Source organism: Zalophus californianus, chromosome 16 (genome assembly GCF_009762305.2).
Source record: "Zalophus californianus isolate mZalCal1 chromosome 16, mZalCal1.pri.v2, whole genome shotgun sequence".
Taxonomy (NCBI): domain Eukaryota; kingdom Metazoa; phylum Chordata; class Mammalia; order Carnivora; family Otariidae; genus Zalophus; species Zalophus californianus.
In genome coordinates this window covers 16,951,046-16,970,821 of record NC_045610.1, presented here as the reverse complement: position 1 = coordinate 16,970,821, position 19,776 = coordinate 16,951,046, and the positions used below count along the sequence as shown (strand labels likewise).

General features: G+C 40.2%; 1 protein-coding gene and 1 pseudogene across 2 annotated transcripts in view; both read left to right on the top strand.

Annotated features, from left to right (window-relative positions):
* The window catches only part of EFCAB5 (EF-hand calcium binding domain 5), a 184,872-nt gene that overhangs the window by 139,112 nt on the left and 25,984 nt on the right, over positions 1-19,776 (top strand). For both annotated transcript variants that reach the window (XM_027624634.1, XM_027624633.1), the window contains 4 exons: positions 13,697-13,986; positions 16,071-16,240; positions 16,743-16,971; positions 19,567-19,719. In XM_027624634.1, the coding sequence (XP_027480435.1) occupies positions 13,697-13,986; positions 16,071-16,240; positions 16,743-16,971; positions 19,567-19,719 (842 nt within the window). The remainder of the gene's footprint in view (positions 1-13,696; positions 13,987-16,070; positions 16,241-16,742; positions 16,972-19,566; positions 19,720-19,776) is intronic.
* Positions 15,350-15,836, top strand: LOC113939043 (annotated as a pseudogene).

The window sequence follows — 19,776 nt, the reverse complement described above, 5'->3', positions numbered from 1 at the left end:
TTTGGTTTCTATTTCATTGATTTCTACTCTGCTCTTTATTATTTCTCTTCTCCTGCTGGGTTTAGTCTTTATTTGCTGTTCTTTCTCCAGCTCCTTTAGGTGTAGGGTTAGGTTGTGTATTTGAGACCTTTCTTGTTTCTTGAGAAAGGCTTGTATTGCTATATACTTTTCTCTCAGGACTGCCTTTGCTGCATCCCAAAGATTTTGAACAGTTGTGTTTTCATTTTCATTGGTTTCCATGAATTTTTTTAATTCTTCTTTAATTTCCTGGTTGACCCATTCATTCTTTAGTAGGATGCTCTTTAGCCTCCATGTATTTGAGTTCTTTCCGAGTTTCCTCTTGTGATTGAGTTCTAGTTTCAAAGCATTGTGGTCTGAAAATATGCAGGGAACGATCCCAATCTTTTGGTACTGGTTGAGACCTGATTTGTGACCTAGGATGTGATCAATTCTGGAGAATGTTCCATGGGCACTAGAGAAGAATGCGTATTCTGTTGCTTTGGGATGGAATGTTCTGAATATGTCTGTGAAGTCCATTTGGTTCAGTGTGTCATTTAAAGTCTTTATTTCCTTGTTGATCTTTTGCTTAGATGATCTGTCCATTTCAGTGAGTGGAGTGTTAAAGTCCCCCACTATTATTGTATTGTTGTCATGTGTTTCTTTGCTTTTGTTATTAATTGCCTTATATAATTGGCTGCTCCCATGTTAGGGGCATAGATATTTACAATTGTTAGATCTTCTTGTTGGATAGACCCTTTAAGTAGGATATAGTGTCCTTCCTCATCTCTTATTACAGTCTTTGGTTTAAAATCTAATTTGTCTGATATAAGGATTGCCACCCCAGCTTTCTTTTGGTGTCCATTAGCATAGTAAATGGTTTTCCACCCCCTCACTTTCAATCTGGGGGTGTCTTTGGGTCTAAAATGAGCCTCTTGCATACAGCATATTGATGGGTCTGGTTTTGTTTATCCAATCTGATAGCCTGTGTCTTTTGATTGGGGCATTTAGCCCATTTACATTCAGGGTAACTATTGAAAGATATGAATTTAGTGCCATTGTATTGCCTGTAAGGTCACTGTTACTGTATATTGTCTGTGTTCCTTTCTGGTCTATGTTACTTTTAGGCTCTCTCTTTGCTTAGGGGACCCCTTTCAATATTTGTTGTAGGGCTGGTTTCGTGTTTGCAAATTCCTTTAGTTTTTGTTTGTCCTGGAAGGTTTTTATCTCTCCTTCTATTTTCAGTGACAGCCTAGCTGGCTATAGTATTCTTGGCTGCATGTTTTTATCATTTAGTGCTTTGAATATATCATGCCAGTCCTTTCTGGCTGCCAGGTCTTTGTGGATAGGTCTGTTGCCAATCTAATGTTTCTACCATTGTAGGTTACAGATCTCTTCTCCCAAGCTGCTTTCAGGATTTTCTCTTTGTCTCTGAGACTCATAAGTTTTACTATTAGATGTCGGGTTGTTGACCTATTTTTATTGATTTTGAGTGGGGTTCTCTGTGCCTCCTGGATTTTGATGCCTGTTTCCTTCCCCAAATTAGGGAAGTTCTCTGCTATAATTTGCTCCAATATACCTTCTGCTCCCCTCTCTCTTTCTTCTTCTTGGATCCCAATTATTCTAATGTTTTTTGTCTTATGGTATCACTTATCTCTCGAATTCTGCCCTCGTGATCCAGTAGTTGTTTATCTCTCTTTTTCTCAGCTTCTTTATTTTCCATCATTTGGTCTTCTATATCACTAATTCTCTCTTCTGCCTCACTTATCGTAGCGGTTAGAGCCTCCATTTTTGATTGCACCTCATTAATAGCCTTTTTGATTTTGACTTGGTTAGATTTTAGGTCTTTTGTTTCCCCAGAAAGGGTTTCTCTAATAACTTCCATGCTTTTTACAAGCCCAGCTAGTATCTTTATAATCATCATTCTGAACTCTAGTTCTGACATCTTACTAATGTCCGTATTGATTAGGTCCCTGGCAGTTGGTACTGCCTCTTGTTCTTTTTTTTGAGGTGATTTTGTCCAACTTGTCATTTTGTCCAGAGGGGAATAGATGAATGAGAGAACAAAATGCTAACAGGATAACAACAACCCCAGAAAAATATACACTAAACAAATCAGAAGAGACCTGAAACCAGGGGAGAAGAAAGGGAAAGAAAGGAAAAAGAAAAAAAAGAAAAAGAGGAAAAAGAAAAAGAATATGATCAAATATGATCAGGCTGGTGTATAGATCAGTGCCACACACTAGATTTGGGTTGTATTTTGGTCTGTTAGAAGAAAGTGCCTCTCAAAATTTTAAAGAAAGAAAAACTTATATATGTACAAAAATAAGGGCTAATACAATGAAGGGATGGAATATGACTGTAAAGATGAAATTATAAAGGATTTTATAAAAGGAATTGATAAGATAAGAAGTTGGTTGAAAAAAGAAAGAAGAGGAATTTAAAAAAAGGGGAAGAGAATGTGATCAGGCAGGAGACTAGAACAAAGCCATACAGTAGAAATTTAGGGTATATTTTGGTCTGTTAGAAGAAACTGTATCCCAAAATTTTAAAGAGAGAACTTATATATATATATACCAAAAATAAGGTTAACTACTATGAAGGGATAGAATATGACTCTAAAAATGAAAAATAAAAAAGATTTTTAAAAAAGGGATTGATAAGATGTTGATTGAAAAAGGGAAAAAGAAAAATTCAAAAAAAAAGAAAAAGAAAAAAAGAAAATTAAAAAAATTAACTTTGAAAGACTAAAGATTCATGGTAAAAAAGCCATGAATTCTATGTGCAGTATTCCCCTAGCACTGTAGTTCTGCCGTTCTCATTGATCGGTAAACTTGGTCTTGGCTGGCTGTTCGTGCTGATCGTCTGGGGGAGGGGCCTGTTGCCGTGGTTCCCAAATGTCTTTGCCAGGGTCGGAATTGCCCCGCCCTTGCCGGGTGGGGCTAAGTAACCGCCTGGGGTTTGCTCTCAGGAGCTTTTGTTCCCTGCAAGCTTTCCGTACCGCTTTGGAGGATGAGAGTGAAAATGGCGGCCTCCCAATCTCTGCTTGGAGGAGCCGAGAACTCGGGGCCCCACTCCTCCGTGAGCCCCCAGAGAAAAGCAGTCAGTCACTCCCATCTCCCTGGTCTCTGGCCACACTCCGTGCTCACCCGGCCTGTGACTGAGCATTTCTATCTCTGGCACCTGACTGGGTGTGGAGTCTCCAAACTCAGCAGATCCCTGCAGTGCGCTCCCACGCCACTCCTCCCAGGGGAGGAAGGGGAGTCTCCCTGGATCTGCCACTTGTTGGGTCCCTGCTGGAGGAGCAGTGGCCCAACTGTGCCATGGATCACGGTTTATGGCAACCCCGAGCTGAGAGCCCACTCCTCGGCTTCGTCTCTGCAGCCGGCTTCCCCGCTCTGATAACTGAGAGCTCTGCTGCACTCAGGCACCCCCGGGCTTTCTGTGACCCTGAAGGTCCTGAGACCACACTGTCCTGTGAAGGTTCCACCCCCCGCTTAGCCACTGCAGCGACGTCCCTCAGCGGAGCCGACTTTTAAAAGTTCCGATTTTGTGCTCCGGGGCTCTATCACTTGCTGGTAGTTGCTGACGGAGGCCCCCTCCCCTGCTGTCTATCCTCCCGAATATCACCTCGGATTCACTTCTCCGCACGTCCTACCTTCCAGGAAGTGGTCGCTTTTCTGTTCAGAGAGTTGCTGCTATTCTTTTCTTCAATCTCCTGTTGAGTTTGTAGGTGTTCAGAATGGTTTGATCCCTATCCAGCTGAATTCCTGGGACCAGACAAAATTTAGGTCTCCTACTCCTCCGCCATCTTGCTCCTCCCCCTATGGTTATAATTTTTTAAAATAGAAAAATAACAAGTGTTGGCAAGGATGTAGAGAAGTTGGAACCCTCATGCATTGCCGGTGGGAAGGGTAGAAAATGTCAGAGCTATCAGGAGTGGAATATGTTGTAGAGTGCTTTGTCCAAGAACTTTACATAGTTAGATTCCTTCTGTGTACCTAGCTACCCTCACTCTTGGGGTTAAAAATATCCAAAACATTCCTCAGTTCTGCCTATTTTCTCTTCTTGTTGTATCTCTCTGCCTCTTCAAGGTCTGATTCACCTCTCAAGTGGGGCTGACTTGTAAGTTTCTCCTGAATTTAATAATTTAACCACTTAATTCTCCTTAATGACTTTTTTATTTCTTTATTATTATGTTTAATTAGCCAACCTATAGTACACCATTAGTTTTTGATGTAGCGTTCAACGATTCATTAGTTGCGTATAACACCCAGTGATCACTTTTCTTTTCCTATACTACATTTTTCTCTTCTGATCAAGACTTCCCAATCGAAAATTACTAAAATTCTTATTCCAGTGTAATAAGTTTCCTCATTCATTTGATTAGATTCCAGGATAAGTTATTTTGCTTTCCACTGGGTTTAAAGATTTATCTGGTGACTTTTACATACTAGATTTCCAATTCATAAAGTATACGGTGAAGGATAAAAAAGAATGATCAGGGTTAGTTAAGTTCTTCAACTCTTTCAAAATTATTGTATTCATTGATCTTCAAGTGTACTTAAGTTTATCAATTGTCATGTGTTCTTCATTCACTATGTCTTCTGCAAACTTTACATTACACTACACTACTTGTCTTAGACTGCATCCAAAGAATAAAGCTTCAAAGGGCACAATGAGTGGTCTCCACTTATAAGGTGGGCAAATTTCATAACACAGAACCATGTTCTATAGAGGAAAGAACACTACACAGTCGTCAAGAGAGCTATGTTCCAATATTAGATCTTTCACTTAATGGTCACATGGCCATGGTTCAGTCAGCTAAGCAGCTGCCTTTGACTCAGGTCATGATCCCAGAGTTCTCGGATCAAGGCCCGCATCGGGCTCCCTGCTCAGCGGGGAGTCTGCCTTTCCCCCTCCCACTGCCTCCCCCTCAAATAAATAAGTAAAATCTTTTTAAAAAAATGGTCATATGACCAAAGGCAAGTTACTGAACCTCGAGAGATCCAGGTGTTCTCATTTGTAAAAGGAAGGAGTTAGACATGATGATTTCTAGAATTTAAGAAACCTGAGGATGATATTATAAAGAAGCTCCAATACATATGACTGAAGTACAGCAATAGGGATAGGTAGAAAGCATAAATGTAATGGGTTAAGCCCAGCAAGTGAGAAGGAGGAAAGTAATGAGGAGGCAGAATCTGCTGCCAGAAATAGATTTCTGCAAGCAGGAAAAACAAATTATTCTCTCCAAGGGTAGGCTTATACAAAATGACTCTCTCTGAACACATATTGGTAGCCACCTGGCCTGAGGAGATGATTGCTGAGTTGATGGCCATATGGAAGAAGAAAGGCAGATTTAGCTTCCTTTAAAAAGGGAGAAAATTCTAAATTCAAACATTAGCTAATAACTGATCAGCAAATCTTCAAATAGCTCTTTGTTTATTTGTTTTGTTTCGCTCTATCTTTCTTATCTCAGTGTCAAAGATTAAAAATTGGATAAAAATTAGAGAAATAGGATAAAGTCACAGAATTAGAAATTTCTATAAATGTTTCTGCTGGTATCCTCAAAATGCAAGTTTTTTTAATATGGAAGGGGCAACTTGAAACTTTTAGCCAGTAATTTTCCTTTTTTATTCCTGTCTAATACAGCCTAATCTGAGAAGAAATATCACATATAAAAGCTGTAAAACATGTGATCTGTCTATACTGTAGAATTTAATGGAATAAATCACTCTTTCCCCATTACTTCCCAAGGAATAGCTATTAACATTTGTTGGATATGTATGCCCTTTAATTTTCTATTAAATAATAAGATCTGCTTTAATATATGTTTCATTTTTTTAAGTAGGCTCCACCCCCAGTGTGGAGCTCAGCATGGGTCTTGAACTCCTGACCCTAAGATCAAGATCTGAGCTGAAATCAAGAGTTAGATGCTTAACCAACTCAGCCACCCAGACACCCCTATATAAGTTTCTATTTAAGCAGGACATTTAACTTTCTTAAAGTTATAACATTCTGGTGATGCATTTTGTCACCAAATTCCAGAAATCTTGAATATTTAAGAACCATGTTTATTTAGAAAATCCCACTCACATAGTGTTTTTTTTTTAAAGAAACTGAAAACTGTTTCTCTGAGAAACAAACTGAAGGTTTTAAAAAGGAGGGGGTGGTGGGATGGGTTAGCCCAGTGATGGGTATTAAGGAGGGTACGTACTGCACAGAGCACTGGGTGTTATACGAAAACAATGAATCGTGGATCACTACATCAAAAACTAATGATGTATTGTATGGTGACTAACATAACAAAATAAAATTTAAAAAATAAAATATTTAAAAAGCTGAAAAAAAAAGAAACTGAAAACTGGACAAATGGTGTAAAACAACTGCTGTTTCTTCACTCTGGAACAAGGAATCTCTAAGCAACTCCTCAGTCTTTCCTTGATTGCCATGACTTTAACATTTCTGAAGATTATAGGCTGGTTGTTTTTAGTATGTCCTTTTAGTTTGGTCCAATGTTTCCTCATGATTAAATTCAGATTAATCACCTTTAGCAGAAATATCATGTAAGTGACGCTGTGTTTTCTCATTGAATCTTAGCAGAAGTCCCATGATAATAACATGATATCTGTGGAGGCTCCTCAAAAAATTAAAAATAGAACTACCCTATGAGTGAATGATCACTCTACTGGGTATTTACTCAAATAATACAAAAACACTAGTTCAAAAAGATATATGCACCCCTTTGTTTATTGCAGCATTATTTACAATAGCCAAGCTATGGAAGCAACCCAAATGTCCACTGATAGATGAATGGATAAAGAAGATGGGATATATATACACACACATATACATACAATGGAATATTATTCAGACATAAAAAAAGAATGAAATATTGCCATTTGCAACAACATGGGTGGAGCTAGAGAGTATTATGCTAAGTGAAATAGGCCAGTCAGAGAAAGACAAATACCATAAAACTTCACTCATATATGGAATTTAAGAAACAAAACAAGGAAAAAGAGACAAACCAAAAAACAGATTCTTGACTCTAGAGAACAAACTGATGGTTAGCAGAGGGGAGGTGGGTGGGGGGATGGGGGAAATGGGTGAAGGGGATTAAAGAGTACACTTATCTTGATGAGCACTGAGTAATGTACAGAACTGTTGAACCACTATATTGTACACCTGAAACTAATATAACACTATGTTAACTACACTGGAATTTTTAAAAAATGATACCTGCAGTCCCTTCCATTTAAAAATTGCTCTTTTTCCCTTTGTAATTAATAAGTTTTTTGTGGTTGTCCTTTGAAACCATAGAAACATTCCCTTTCTTCTTTTTTTTTTTTTAAGATTTTATTTTTAAGTAATCCCTACACCCAATGTGGGGCTCGAACTCACAACCTCAAGATCAAGTTGAATGCTCTACCAACTGAGCCAGCCAGGCCCCCCAGAATCATTCCCTTTCTTGTCAAACTTTTTGTTCATTTATTATAACAATATGTACTCATGGTTTCCTATCTTATTCAATGGGTTGTGATCCAACACTATCACTATTTATTTTAATGTTCCTATTGTCCCAGATCTGACCAATTGGGAGTCCTTTCAGTCTAGCCATGTCTTCCTCTTCCTTCCAACATTCTTTTTTTTTTTTTTTTAAGATTTTATTTATTTATTTGACAGAGAGATAGAGCCAGAGAGCACAAGCAGGGGGAGTGGCAGAAGGAGAGGGAGAAGCATGCTCCCTACTGAGCAGGGAGCCCGACGCGGGACTCAGTCCCAGGACCCTGAGATCATGACCTGAGCCAAAGGCAGATGCCTAACCAACTGAGCCACCCATGCGCCCTTCCCTCCAATATTCTATTATGAAAAATATCAGGGGCACCTGGGTGGCTCAGTTGGTTAAGCATCTGACTCTTGTTTTTGGCTCAGGTCATGATCTCAGGGTCGTGAGATCGAGCCCCATGCTGGGGTCTGCACAGAGTCTGCTTGAGATTCTCTCCCTCGCCCTATGTCCCTCCCCTCGCTCATGGGCCCTCTCTCTCTCACTCTCTCTCTCTCAAAAATCTTTAAAAAAATTTTCAAACATACAGCAAAGCTGAAAGTATTTTACAGTGAGCACCTATATACCCACCACCTTGATTTGACCATTAACATTTTACTACACTTTTAAAAATTATCTATTTATTCATCTCTTTATCCCTCTATCCTTCCTTCTATTTCTCTTGTTTTTGATACATTTCAAAATAAATTGCAGACATCAATACACTCCTCTCTAAATACTTCAGCATCTATATCTTGAGAGTTTGATATATGTTTTTTGGTGGGAATGCAAGCTGGTGCAGCCACTCTGGAAAACAAGTATGAAGGTTCCTCAAAATTTGAAAATAGAGCTACCATATGACCCAGCAATTGCACTACTGGGTATTTACCCCAAAGATATAAATGTAGTGATCCGAAGGGGTACGTGCACCCCGATGTTTATAGCAGCAATGTCCACAATAGCCAAACTATGGAAAGAGCCAAGATGTCCATCAACAGATGAATGGATAAAGAAGATGTGTTTTTTTTATAATTTTTTTATTATGTTATGTTAGTCATCATACAGTACATAATTAGTTTTTGATATACGTTAACAGTTTTTTTTCCTTTGAGGTAAAATTACACCCAACAAAACATACAATTTTTAAGTGTACATTCACTGAGTTTTTGCAAAGCATAATTTGTGCATCCAATACCCCTATTAAGATATAGAACACAAAGTTCCATCATGCCCCTTTCTTATGCAATCCCCATCACCAAATCCCCAGGACAAGCACTCTCCTGGTTGTTTTCGACTATAGATATGTTTTATCCCTTCTAATCCATATTTATGGAATCGTTTGTACCCTTTTGTGTAAGCCTTCTTTCACTCAGCATATTCTTTCTTGAGATTCTTAAATGTTGTTACATATACCAACAATTTGCTTCTTTTTTCTCTGAATAGTATTCCATTATATGAATATACTACAGTTTGTTAGTCCATTCTCAACTGATAGACACTTAGACTGTTGCCTGTTCTTGGCTATTATGAACAAAGATGCTATAAACAATCTTGTACAAATCTTTTGTGTGGATATATGTTTTTATTTCTCTTTAACAAATACCCAGGAGTAGGATTTCTGGGCTATAGGGTAGGTGTATTTTTGAAACTGCCAGGGGCGCCTGGGTGGCTCAGTTGGTTAAGCGACTGCCTTCGGCTCAGGTCATGATCCTGGAGTCCCAGGATCGAGTCCCGCATTGGGCTCCCTGCTCGGCAGGGAGTCTGCTTCTCCCTCTGACCCTCTTCCCTCTCGTGCTATCTCTCATTCTCTCTCTCTCAAATAAATAAATAAAATCTTTAAAAAAAAAAAGAAACTGCCAGAATGTTTCCTGCGTCCTTTTAACATGTATCTATCATTCTCTGAGCACCTCCTTGCTTTGCACAATGAGATCTTCTAGATTCGTCTTATACTTTCCCTGCTCCCACCCTGGAATCACCCATTTCTCCGAGGAACCCCGGTTTCTTTTAGTGGAGAATGGTATTTAGAGGCCAAGATCTCGGTTCTACACAGGCTTATTGCTCCCAGGTCACTGCTCCTGTTTCTCTTGGGAAGTGTGTGTGTGTGTGTGTGTGTGTGTGTGTGTGTGTGTGTGTGTATAAACAATAAGTTCACACCCATATTTTCCAGGCCAAAATAGTAACAGGGTTCATTCTAGTTTTCTCCCTTTTTTGTAGCTCCCTTCTCTCTTGCTTGTATTATCTATCTATCTAATCAATCCCCCTGTGTGGAACTAATCTCCCACCACACTGTCCTCTCCCCCACACTGATGTCTTTTCCTTCTCACTACACTTAAGTTCCAACACCCTGTATTAATCTCCCTTCCCAGCTTCCCTCCTTACTCTGCTCAGGCTCTGACATCCCATACCAGATCCCCCTTCCGTGTGAATGCCCTTCACACATCCCTTAGGTTCTGACATTCTGTGACAACGCACCTTTTCATGTAGATGCTCTCCTCAATCTGCTCAGGCTTCTTATTCCTTATGCTGAGCTGAACTCCTACCTGGAAGTCCTCTTCATTTTGCTTGGGCCCTGATTCCCCATGCCGGCTGTCTCTCCACATGGATACCTTCCTCACACTGTTTAGGTCCTGACTTCAAGTGAAGCTGTCCCTCTATTTGGATGCCCTTCTCAGTCTGCTAAGGCCTAAATACCACATATGGATATCCTCTTCTTCCTGCTTAGGTTCTGATACCCCAAGCTAAACAACCTCTGCAGGGCCACGCTCTTCACTCAGATAGGCTGGTGATTGCCTGTCTTCATGGATAACATCTTCACCTGCTCAGGCTCTGACAACCCATGCCAAGTCACTTCCTGATCAGTGCCCTCCTTACCCCACTGGATTCAGATACCCCGCTCTGGGCCACCGTGCCTTCCTTTGATCAGGAGCAGATGCTTAGCTTGTCCTGCCCCACCAATGGCTTAGGACCTAATTGTTCAAGAAGGGAAGGAATAAAAGGAGAAAAAGAAAAAGATATGGAAGAGGAAGAACCCACAAGTTACTTTTTTTTTCTTAAAGATTTTACTTATTTATTTGACAGAGAGAGAGATAGCGAGAGCAAGAACACAAGCAGGGGGAGTGGGAGAGGGAGAAGCAGGCCTCCTGCTGAGCAGGGAGCCTGATGTGGGGTTCGATCCCAGGACCCTGGGACCATGACCCGAGCCAAAGGCAGATGCCTAATGACTGAGCCACCCAGGCGCCCCCCACAAGTTACTTTTAATTTAATTCAAGACTGTATCAGTTAGGACTCTTTGAGTCCAAGTAATAGAAAACGCAGCCCAGAGTAGTTAAACAAAAAAAGACTTTATTAGTTCACATGATGGAAAAGTCCAGGGCTCCAGCTAGGTTTGGGAGTTCAAATAATGGCATTAGGACAAGTGTCTGCTTCTTTCTTTTTGTCTTTTTCAGTCTGATCCTGCTCTTTTCTATGTTTTGACTCCATTTTCATACAGCCTTTACCCTTGTGGAGACCAGGTCCAGTCTCACATCCTCACAGGTTTATTCAAGTCCAGTGGGAATAAAAAGGAAAATGTTCTCTTCCTAATAATTCAACCAAAGAGTCTGGCATTTGTCTGGACTCCACCAACCACTCTGGCTGGGGGAGCAGAATGTCCTGACTGGCTTAGGCCCGCAATGCATGCTGCATCTCTCAAGCCACGAGTGGAATCCCATTCAAACACACAAAGTAAGATGAGAGTGGAGGGGCTTCCCCAAAGCAAAATTTGGGATACAAGTAACAGGAGAAAGATGAGTGGATGCTGAAGAGCAATAATCAACAGAAGTCCAACTATAAAAATGAGAAGCTTTCATTGATAAGATGACTAAACACACCAGGCAGTATTCGTTGTCAAATAGCTGATATAGAATGGCTGCTTGTCTTTCAAGGGAAGGAGAAATTGTGGTGGAAGCCTTCTTCAGGAAGGAGAGATTTTGAAATTTGAAATTTAAGTGAGAAGGGCACATACCCTATGACTTATTTATAATAGTAATATATAATATATAATTTATAATAAGTGTCAAAGAAACTTACATGCACCAGGAGATATGTATAAAAATGCTCATAGCACAGCTCATAAGGGTAAACTCTGGAGACAACCTGCATGCCCATGGAAAGGAGAATAAATCCATGGCAGTATGCTCACAAAATAACATACTATATACTGGTGGAAATGAATGAGTCCACAGCTAGGGGAACAACATGGATGGATATGGTAACATAATGTGGAATAAAAAAGTAAGTCCCAGAAAACTATATATAGTATGATGTCCTTTTTCTGAAGTTTACAAATAGGCAAAACTAAACCACATATTGTTTAGAAGTACCCACCCCCCCACACACACACACACAAATAACACTATTGGGAAAATAAAAGGAAGGGAAAGATGAAGCAAAAGCAAAATTTCACGATATTGGTGGGGGTGTGGGGAGGCAGGGAATGGAACAAGGTCAGGCCATGGAGGAAGATGTGTTATTGGTAATGTTCAGGTTTGGTAGCACATTCGTAATTGTACAACTAAAAAAAATAAAAGAGATATGGATGAAGAAGTGTGCAAGGCATGGTCAGGATCATAAGTAGAATGGAGATTCTGGAGCAGTTAAATTCAGGTGTACAACATAGTGATTCAGCTTCTCTATACATTATGCTATGCTCACCTCAAGTGTAGCTGTCAACTGTGACTGAATATGGTAGGACTTCGAACCAGGGAATTGCATAATGCAAGTTGTGTTTTATTTTGGCATGTTGATATCTTTTTATCAGATATTGTTTAGAATAATTGGGTGGTGTGTTTATGATTATTTAAATGCCATGATTAATAAAAGCCATAAATTTGACTTAGTGCCTTTGAGGTTCATTCTAGTTGTATGTTATTTATTTATTTATTTAAAAACTTTTTTTGGGCACCTGGGTGGCTCAGTTGGTTAAGCAACTGCCTTCGGCTCAGGTCATGATCCCAGGGTCCTGGGATTGAGTCCCGCATCAGGCTCCATGCTCAGCAGGGAGTCTGCTTCTCCCTCTGACCCTCCCCCGCTCTCATGTGCTCTCTCTCTCATTCTCTCTCTCAAATAAATAAATAAAAAATCTTTAAAAAAAAACTTTTTTTACTTGCCTATAGTTGACACAATATTACATTAGTTTCAGGTGTAAAACATAGTGATCCAACTTCATATGTTATGCTATGCTCACCTCAAGTGCAGCCACCATCTGTCACCATACAGTACTATTACAATATCATTGATTATATTCCCTATGCTGTGCCTTTTATTCCTGTGACTTATTCATTGTATAACTAGAAGTCTGTATCTCCCACTCCCCTTCACCCTTTCTGTCCATCCTCCTACCCCCTTCCCTCTGGCAACCATCAGTTTGTTCTCTGTATTCATAGGTCTGATTCTGCTTTTTGTCAAAAGTTGTGTCTTAATTTAATTTTATAAATATGTATTGAGCCTTACTCTTGGTAATCTAATTATGTATAAAATAATTAATACTGCTTTGGGATTACGGAAGTAGGAATGGGAAGGAGTGGCCACAAGATATATTGCCAAAAGCTAACAGGATAGGATTAAGTGGTCTGTTGGATATGGAAGGTAAAAAGTAAGGAGGAGTCAGAGTTGACCCTGGGGTTTCCCCCGGCTGAGTGTGGTAGAGTTAAAAAAACAAAACAGAGGGGCGCCTGGTTGGCTCAGTTGGTTAAGCATCCAACTCCTGATTTTGGTTCAGGTTATGATCTCAGGGTTGTGAGATCAAGCCCCACGTCCAGCTGGGCGTGGAGCCTGCTTAAGATTCTCTTGCTCCCTCTCCCTTTGCCCCTCCTCCCACTCTCCCCTCCCTCTTTCTCGCTCAATCCCTGAAAAAAACAAATTTTTTAATTAAAAATAAAAGTACATTAAAAAAATAAAACAGAAACAGGGAAGATGACACAGGACATCTTGAGCTCAATACAGGAAGTCACTGTAGGTGTTCTGTTGGACTTTGAGTTGCCTTTGATATACCTGGTTTTCCATGGGTAGCTGTTGTCAGGGGCTTCAGTCAGCTTATAGCTGGGGAGTGAAAATTTCCCCAGTAGATAAATGAACTTTTGATTAGTTCATGGTTTTTATATTTATGTCTTTTAGCTAAACTACACATCCAATTTCCAAAGCCACACCCTGACCAAGAAGTGAGGTTGTCCTTAAAACAGTTTCAGAAATACATAGAATTGGTTGTATCTGAACTCAGGGGCAATGAAGATCATGTTCTGGAGAGTGTTGTGGAGTTTCTGATGAATACTTTAGAAAGGAGCCATATTGAGAATCTGAGGAATTGTGCCAGACGGAAATGGCTGTACCAAATCCAACACGCTGCAGAGACAAGTGGGGTGTCCCTGGAGCCGGTGTACACGGAGACCTTTAATGCCCTCACCCAGGTAGGTTTTTCTAAGGTGATATACAAAAGGAAAAATGTACTCATGGTAGGTGATGTTCAATGGTTGCAAAGGGGGAGCACACGAAATTCTCTTGAAAAATCACTGGGTACTGCTATAGATGTTTTATTCATTCCCAAACATTACAATGACCCAAAGCCTAGGAAGGATGCAACTGGAATGATTGTAGGTTGGGAAGGTAGAAGGAGAGAGGAAAGGTATAAAAGACAGAATCATGTCTTGGGATTTCTATTCCATTTGTGCTGAGAGTCAAATAAGCTTAAGGCAGAAAATAGACTAATAATGAAAAATACCAGTAAGGAAATGTGCAGGCACTTCAAGCCACATTTCCCTTGCATGATGTTTTGGGAGTCGGTTTCAAAAGGAACTATTTAAATCATAAAGTCATTATAAAGGAGGATCCAACATCACACAATATTTCATAGCACTGCCTAGAAACACACTGATACTATTATAGAACCGTGCCACTTAAAACACATGCCTCTGATGGGACCACTGCCCACAGCTTTGCCATCTTCTTCAAGATTCCCAGCTGGTTGCTCCTCCCAGGCAGAAATAGCATGGCTGTCTCCTATATATGTCACAGACTCCTCTAGTCCACGAAACCTGGAATCACTCATCTCAGTTAAATTGCAACACTTAATTAAAGGACTCATTTACTGAATGGCCGAATTTTCCAGTATAGTTTGAAGTGGTGTGACCAGAAACAGAAGACCAATCTAGAAAAAGAGATATTACTCCAACTTGCTTCAGAGATCTGTGGTACATTTTTGTTAGTTACTCTATAGATCTTTTATGTCGAAAAAGAAGAAAAAAAACATGAAAAGCAAACCTAAGTATATAGAAAAAGGAGACAAAGATCAAGGAAAGCATCTTTCATGTCCCCAACTTATGGACATGCCATTATCATAGTATTGTTAATGACATAATAATATTTTAGGTACAGAGAATTTTCAGTTATTTTAATTAGAAAGAGTAGTTGCATAAAGTCTGCAGTCTGGGGCCCCAAGAAATTTTTTCCTGACATAAATCAAATATCATAGCCAAACTATGTTAAGAATTCCTTGAGAGCATTTTTTTCTACATTCACTTCACAGAAGATGGTGAAAATCTACTCAAGAAATATGAGTGAAATGAAGCCATATTCTTACCCTAGCCCTCTAAAATAAATACTTTTAAGTGAAGCCCAGACAATATGACTATAGTTTAAATGTATCCAAGTTTTAAACCTCTAAATTTGAGTAAGATGAGAGTTTTTTTTTTAAGTAAACCGGTTTAATTGACATAAAGTAAATCGATTCCACTCATTAAAACTCAGATTTGGGAAGACCTAGTTTGCGGCAACATGGCTAAACGCACCAAGGTCGGAATTGTGGGTAAATACGGGACCCATGGGGTGCCTGGGTGGCTCGGTCATTAAGCGTCTGCCTTCGGCTCAGGTCATGATCCCAGGGTGTTGGGATGGAGCCCCACATCAGGCTCCCTGCTCTGCGGGAAGCCTGCTTCTCCCTCTCCCACTCCCCCTGCTTGTGTTCCTGCTGTCGCTGTGTCTTTCTCTGTCAAATAAATAAAATCTTAAAAAAAGAAAAAAAATATGGGACCCGTTATGGTGCCTCCCTCAGGAAAATGGTGAAGAAGATTAAAATAAGCCAGCACGCCAAGTACACTTGCTCCTTCTGTGGCAAAACCAAGATGAAAAGACAAGCTGTGGGGATCTGGCATTGTGGCTCCTGCATGAGAACCTTCGCTGGTGGCGCTTGGACCTACAACACTCTTCTGCCATCACAGTAAAGTCAGCCATCAGAAGACTGAAGGAGTTGAAAGACCAGTAGAAGCTTCACCATTTGAAACATTGCTAGCCTATAATAAATGGGTTAATTTATATAACAACAACAACAACAAAAACTCAGATTTGGGAGACAGCTGTGGGGTCAGCCTTTTTCCCACTGCCCATGAATGGTAATTATTGGGATCAGATGCTCAAACAGGCTAATGAAGGGAGACATGATTAAAATAATAGCTCTTTGGCTATTGGCAAATACATGGTCAGAAATATTTTGCCATAGGACGCTGAAATCCATGGGAATAAGAAGATCAGTGCTCACATTTCCCTCTTAGAAGAGAACCTACTACTGCCTGATAGAGGGGAAGTTCTATTGAGGAACGTAGCTTGTACTTTAGATGATGCTCCATTTGTACTGAACCGAGTGCTCTACAGGGACATGAAAGGAATCAGGTAAGAATTTCTTGAGGAGGTTGGTTTTACCCTTCTAAAAAAAAATAATTCCAAAAAAAAAAATCCCTTTCTGAAGTAAACTAGTATTGAAGTCCTAGTTAGCTGCCCACGAGAGAAGTGCCTCAGGTCACCAATGCTTCTGGAGTGGGAGGTGATGGGTTTCTAGTCTTGAATAATTTCACCTAGTCATTCCTGGCGCTCCCTCCTAGGCAGTGATTTGCCATGTTGGGACTCTGCTTCACAATATCAGCTCAATTATTTCTGCCTTCTTTATAAGTTATGTCTCTGGCATCCTGTTTATATATGTTTACCCTGTTATGATCTAAGCTTGTTTTTTTAAAACTTTTTCTTAAGTCAGACTCTCCAAACTATAATCATGAGTCCACTTCTCTGACATATAATCCCGATAATTATGAATGGAGAATTTATTTAATTTCCTGCACAGTTTCATCCAAAGCCTTCTCCTGGGCCTTTCTACCATCTTCATATTCCTATTCCTCAGCTTCACAGTAGTGGATGAAGGAACGCCAATACACGTGCCCCAAGTTCAACACCATGGGAACATCTTTTTCTGGAACCAGTCCCTCAAGAAGAATGATCAAAATGGGTCATTCCTGGCTCTGCCTCTTCAGGATGCATATATGAGGATCTTTGGGGTCATGGCTGTTGACACCCTAAGAGATCCCAAAAAAATAAACATCTTTGTACCCCACGAGATCAGATTCTATCAGGTAAGTCACGGAGGAATTCTTCAAGAGTAATGGTAGGATTGCCTCTCCTTCTATACTTTTTAAAAAGCAAAACCTAAAACCAGATGAGAGTAAACCTATATATATAGATAGTGTCATCCTACCTGTTCCTGTCCACTGTATCTAACAGTCTTTGGAGAGGTTCCTCATTACACATGGAAGGACTCAGCCTCAGGGGCACATCTATGCCTCAGTCTCTCTGGGGAGTTTGTTAATATGTGTCCCATTGCCCTAATCATAGGAGCAGCATTTTATGCTGTAGAACTGAAATCCAACCATTAGACTACTAATTAAGACCCACAAAGTAGGAATGAAGCTTGAGAAGGGACACATTTATGTTTTATTAATAGGGGAACCTAGAAATTTTTTACTCTTTCCACAAATGCATTCCCATGGCTCTTGGTTTCAGTGTTGATTTTTGAGGATGAAGAATGAAGGAAAAAGCCTAAATGTGTCTTGAGTATGCATGTTTTCAAATTAGATCACAAAAAAGACAGGCACTTTTAAGACGATAATGACCATTTCTACAAGCATTTTAATTTGGTTTTATGAATAGAAATTGCAATGAAGTAAGATTGAAAGCCTTTATGGAGGCAATGGCCTGAGATGTAGCAGCAATCAGGAACTTGCTATGCTTTTATCACTTGTTCCCCTCTAAGCCTCTGGCTCTTTATGTCTATTTACCAGGATATAAAATTTTCTCTTCCTGGGGCGCCTCAGGTCATGATCTTGGGGTCATGGGATCGAGCCCCATGTCAGGCTCAGCGTGGAGTCTGCTTGAGATTTTCTCCTTCTCCCTCTGCTCCTCTCCCTGCTTGTGCTTTCTCTCTCTCAAATAAAATCTTTAAAAATAAATAAATAAAATAAAATTTTCTCTTCCTATTTACTGGGTGTATAATTGAGGAAAGTGGTAGAACCTTTTTCTCTGGACATCTTTTTAAAAATATGATTCACTCTCATCTGCCATAAGAATGATGTAAAGATATTTAAAAGAAGATGGAGGAGAATGGAGTTATCAGTAGGTGAATTACAGATGGTCTTGTCAGAGAACATGTCAAAATGAATTTTAAACTGACTCTCTAATGCTGCCTGGGCTCACAGTGTCCCTTAGCTCCTTGGACACACCGTTGCTGCTCTCCCAAGTACAGGGTGGGCGTGTTGTATCCCTTAACAATTGATACAGTGCCTCTGACACAGAGTAGGGAGTCAACACGTGTGCTTTCCATATAATACCAAGAAATGTTCAGGAGTGACGTTGATCTCTAGGTCAATGTAGTTGACTATTTATGTTTGGGACTTTATTTCATTTCATGCCAAGAATGAAGTAACATTGTGAAAATAAAGTATTATGTGCAAAAACAAGAAAAAATTGACTCTCTAGCCCCTGGAGGTAAAAGGCTCCTGGGTTATCGTGAGATGCCTTGGGTCCTATTATAAAATCCACATATGGGATGCCTGGGTGGCTCAGTTGGTTAAGCGGCTGCCTTTGGCTCAGGTCATGGTCCCAGGGTCCTGGGATCGAGTCCCACATCGGGCTCCTTGCTCAGCGGGGAGCCTGCTTCTCCCTCTGCCTCTGCCTCTCCCCCTGCTTGTGCTCTCTCTCTGACAAATAAATAAAATCTTTAAAAAAATAAAAAATAAAATAAAATCCGCATAGTTTTGAAGAATTCGTGGTTCCTAGAGTCTCTTTTTTAATTATTATTGTTATAAGTCAAGCAGAGAAAGACAATAGTCATATGGTTTCCCTCATATGTGGAACATGAGGAATCGTGTGGAGGACCATGGGGAAGGGAGGGAAAACTGAATGGGAGGAAATCCTAGAGTCTCTTGACAACAAGACAACAGATGGGTTCTAAGGACTTCCTATCCCTTCTCTGTGGAACAGGTTCTCTTTAGGTCTAGGAGAAGACTGTGTAATCTAGCATGTTGCAGGCCTCGGAATGGAGGACAGCCTGTACTACCAATCTGATGACAGAAGCCACATAACGATCCAGACATTCATATTGCATCATATCAGGGCAGCTCCTACCCATCTGCCCAAGGTTGGCACTGGTTCCTGGCTTGTAAATATTTTCCCTCATCTCAAATTTCACCTTATTCTTCTGACTCTGTTCTCTGACAGTACACATCACAGATTTCTCTGGATGATTATCAGGAAACGTAATAAGTTACATGGATCTTCTAGTAGATCTCTCCTTAAACCTTTGATTTCTTGAGATCTTTTCTGCATAGTAGGATCTGGAACACTGCCTTTTGAGAACTGATAGGTAATTTGTCGGAAGTAGATTATCATTAATTTTATAAGTTAATCCAATTGACGCATTAATTATTTTATTTTTTTTAAATATATATATTTATTTATTTATTCATAAGAGTCAGAGAGAGAGAGAGAGAGAGGCAGAGGCAGAGGGAGAAGCAGGCTCTCCGCCTAGCGGGGAGCCTGATGCGGGGCTCGATCCCAGGACCCCGGGATCATGACCTGAGCTGAAGGCAGACGCTTAACCATCTGAGCCACCCAGGCGCCCCTATTTTGTTATTTTAAAACGAAAAGACAATGAAAATGTTCTGTCTCTACAGGGTGTCGCCAATGTCTTCAGCACTGCCTATCACTATGTGCACAGCAGGGAGCACATCCTGCATGTTGTGATCATGGGTACTGGCTGGCTCTGTGACATCACATCTGACATTACCACCATCACAACGTACTTTGTTGAGCCCGGTCCAACGCAGGTAGGCAAGGTTGGGCAGTGTTAGACCTCTAACAGACTTTCTAGATATTATTGTCTT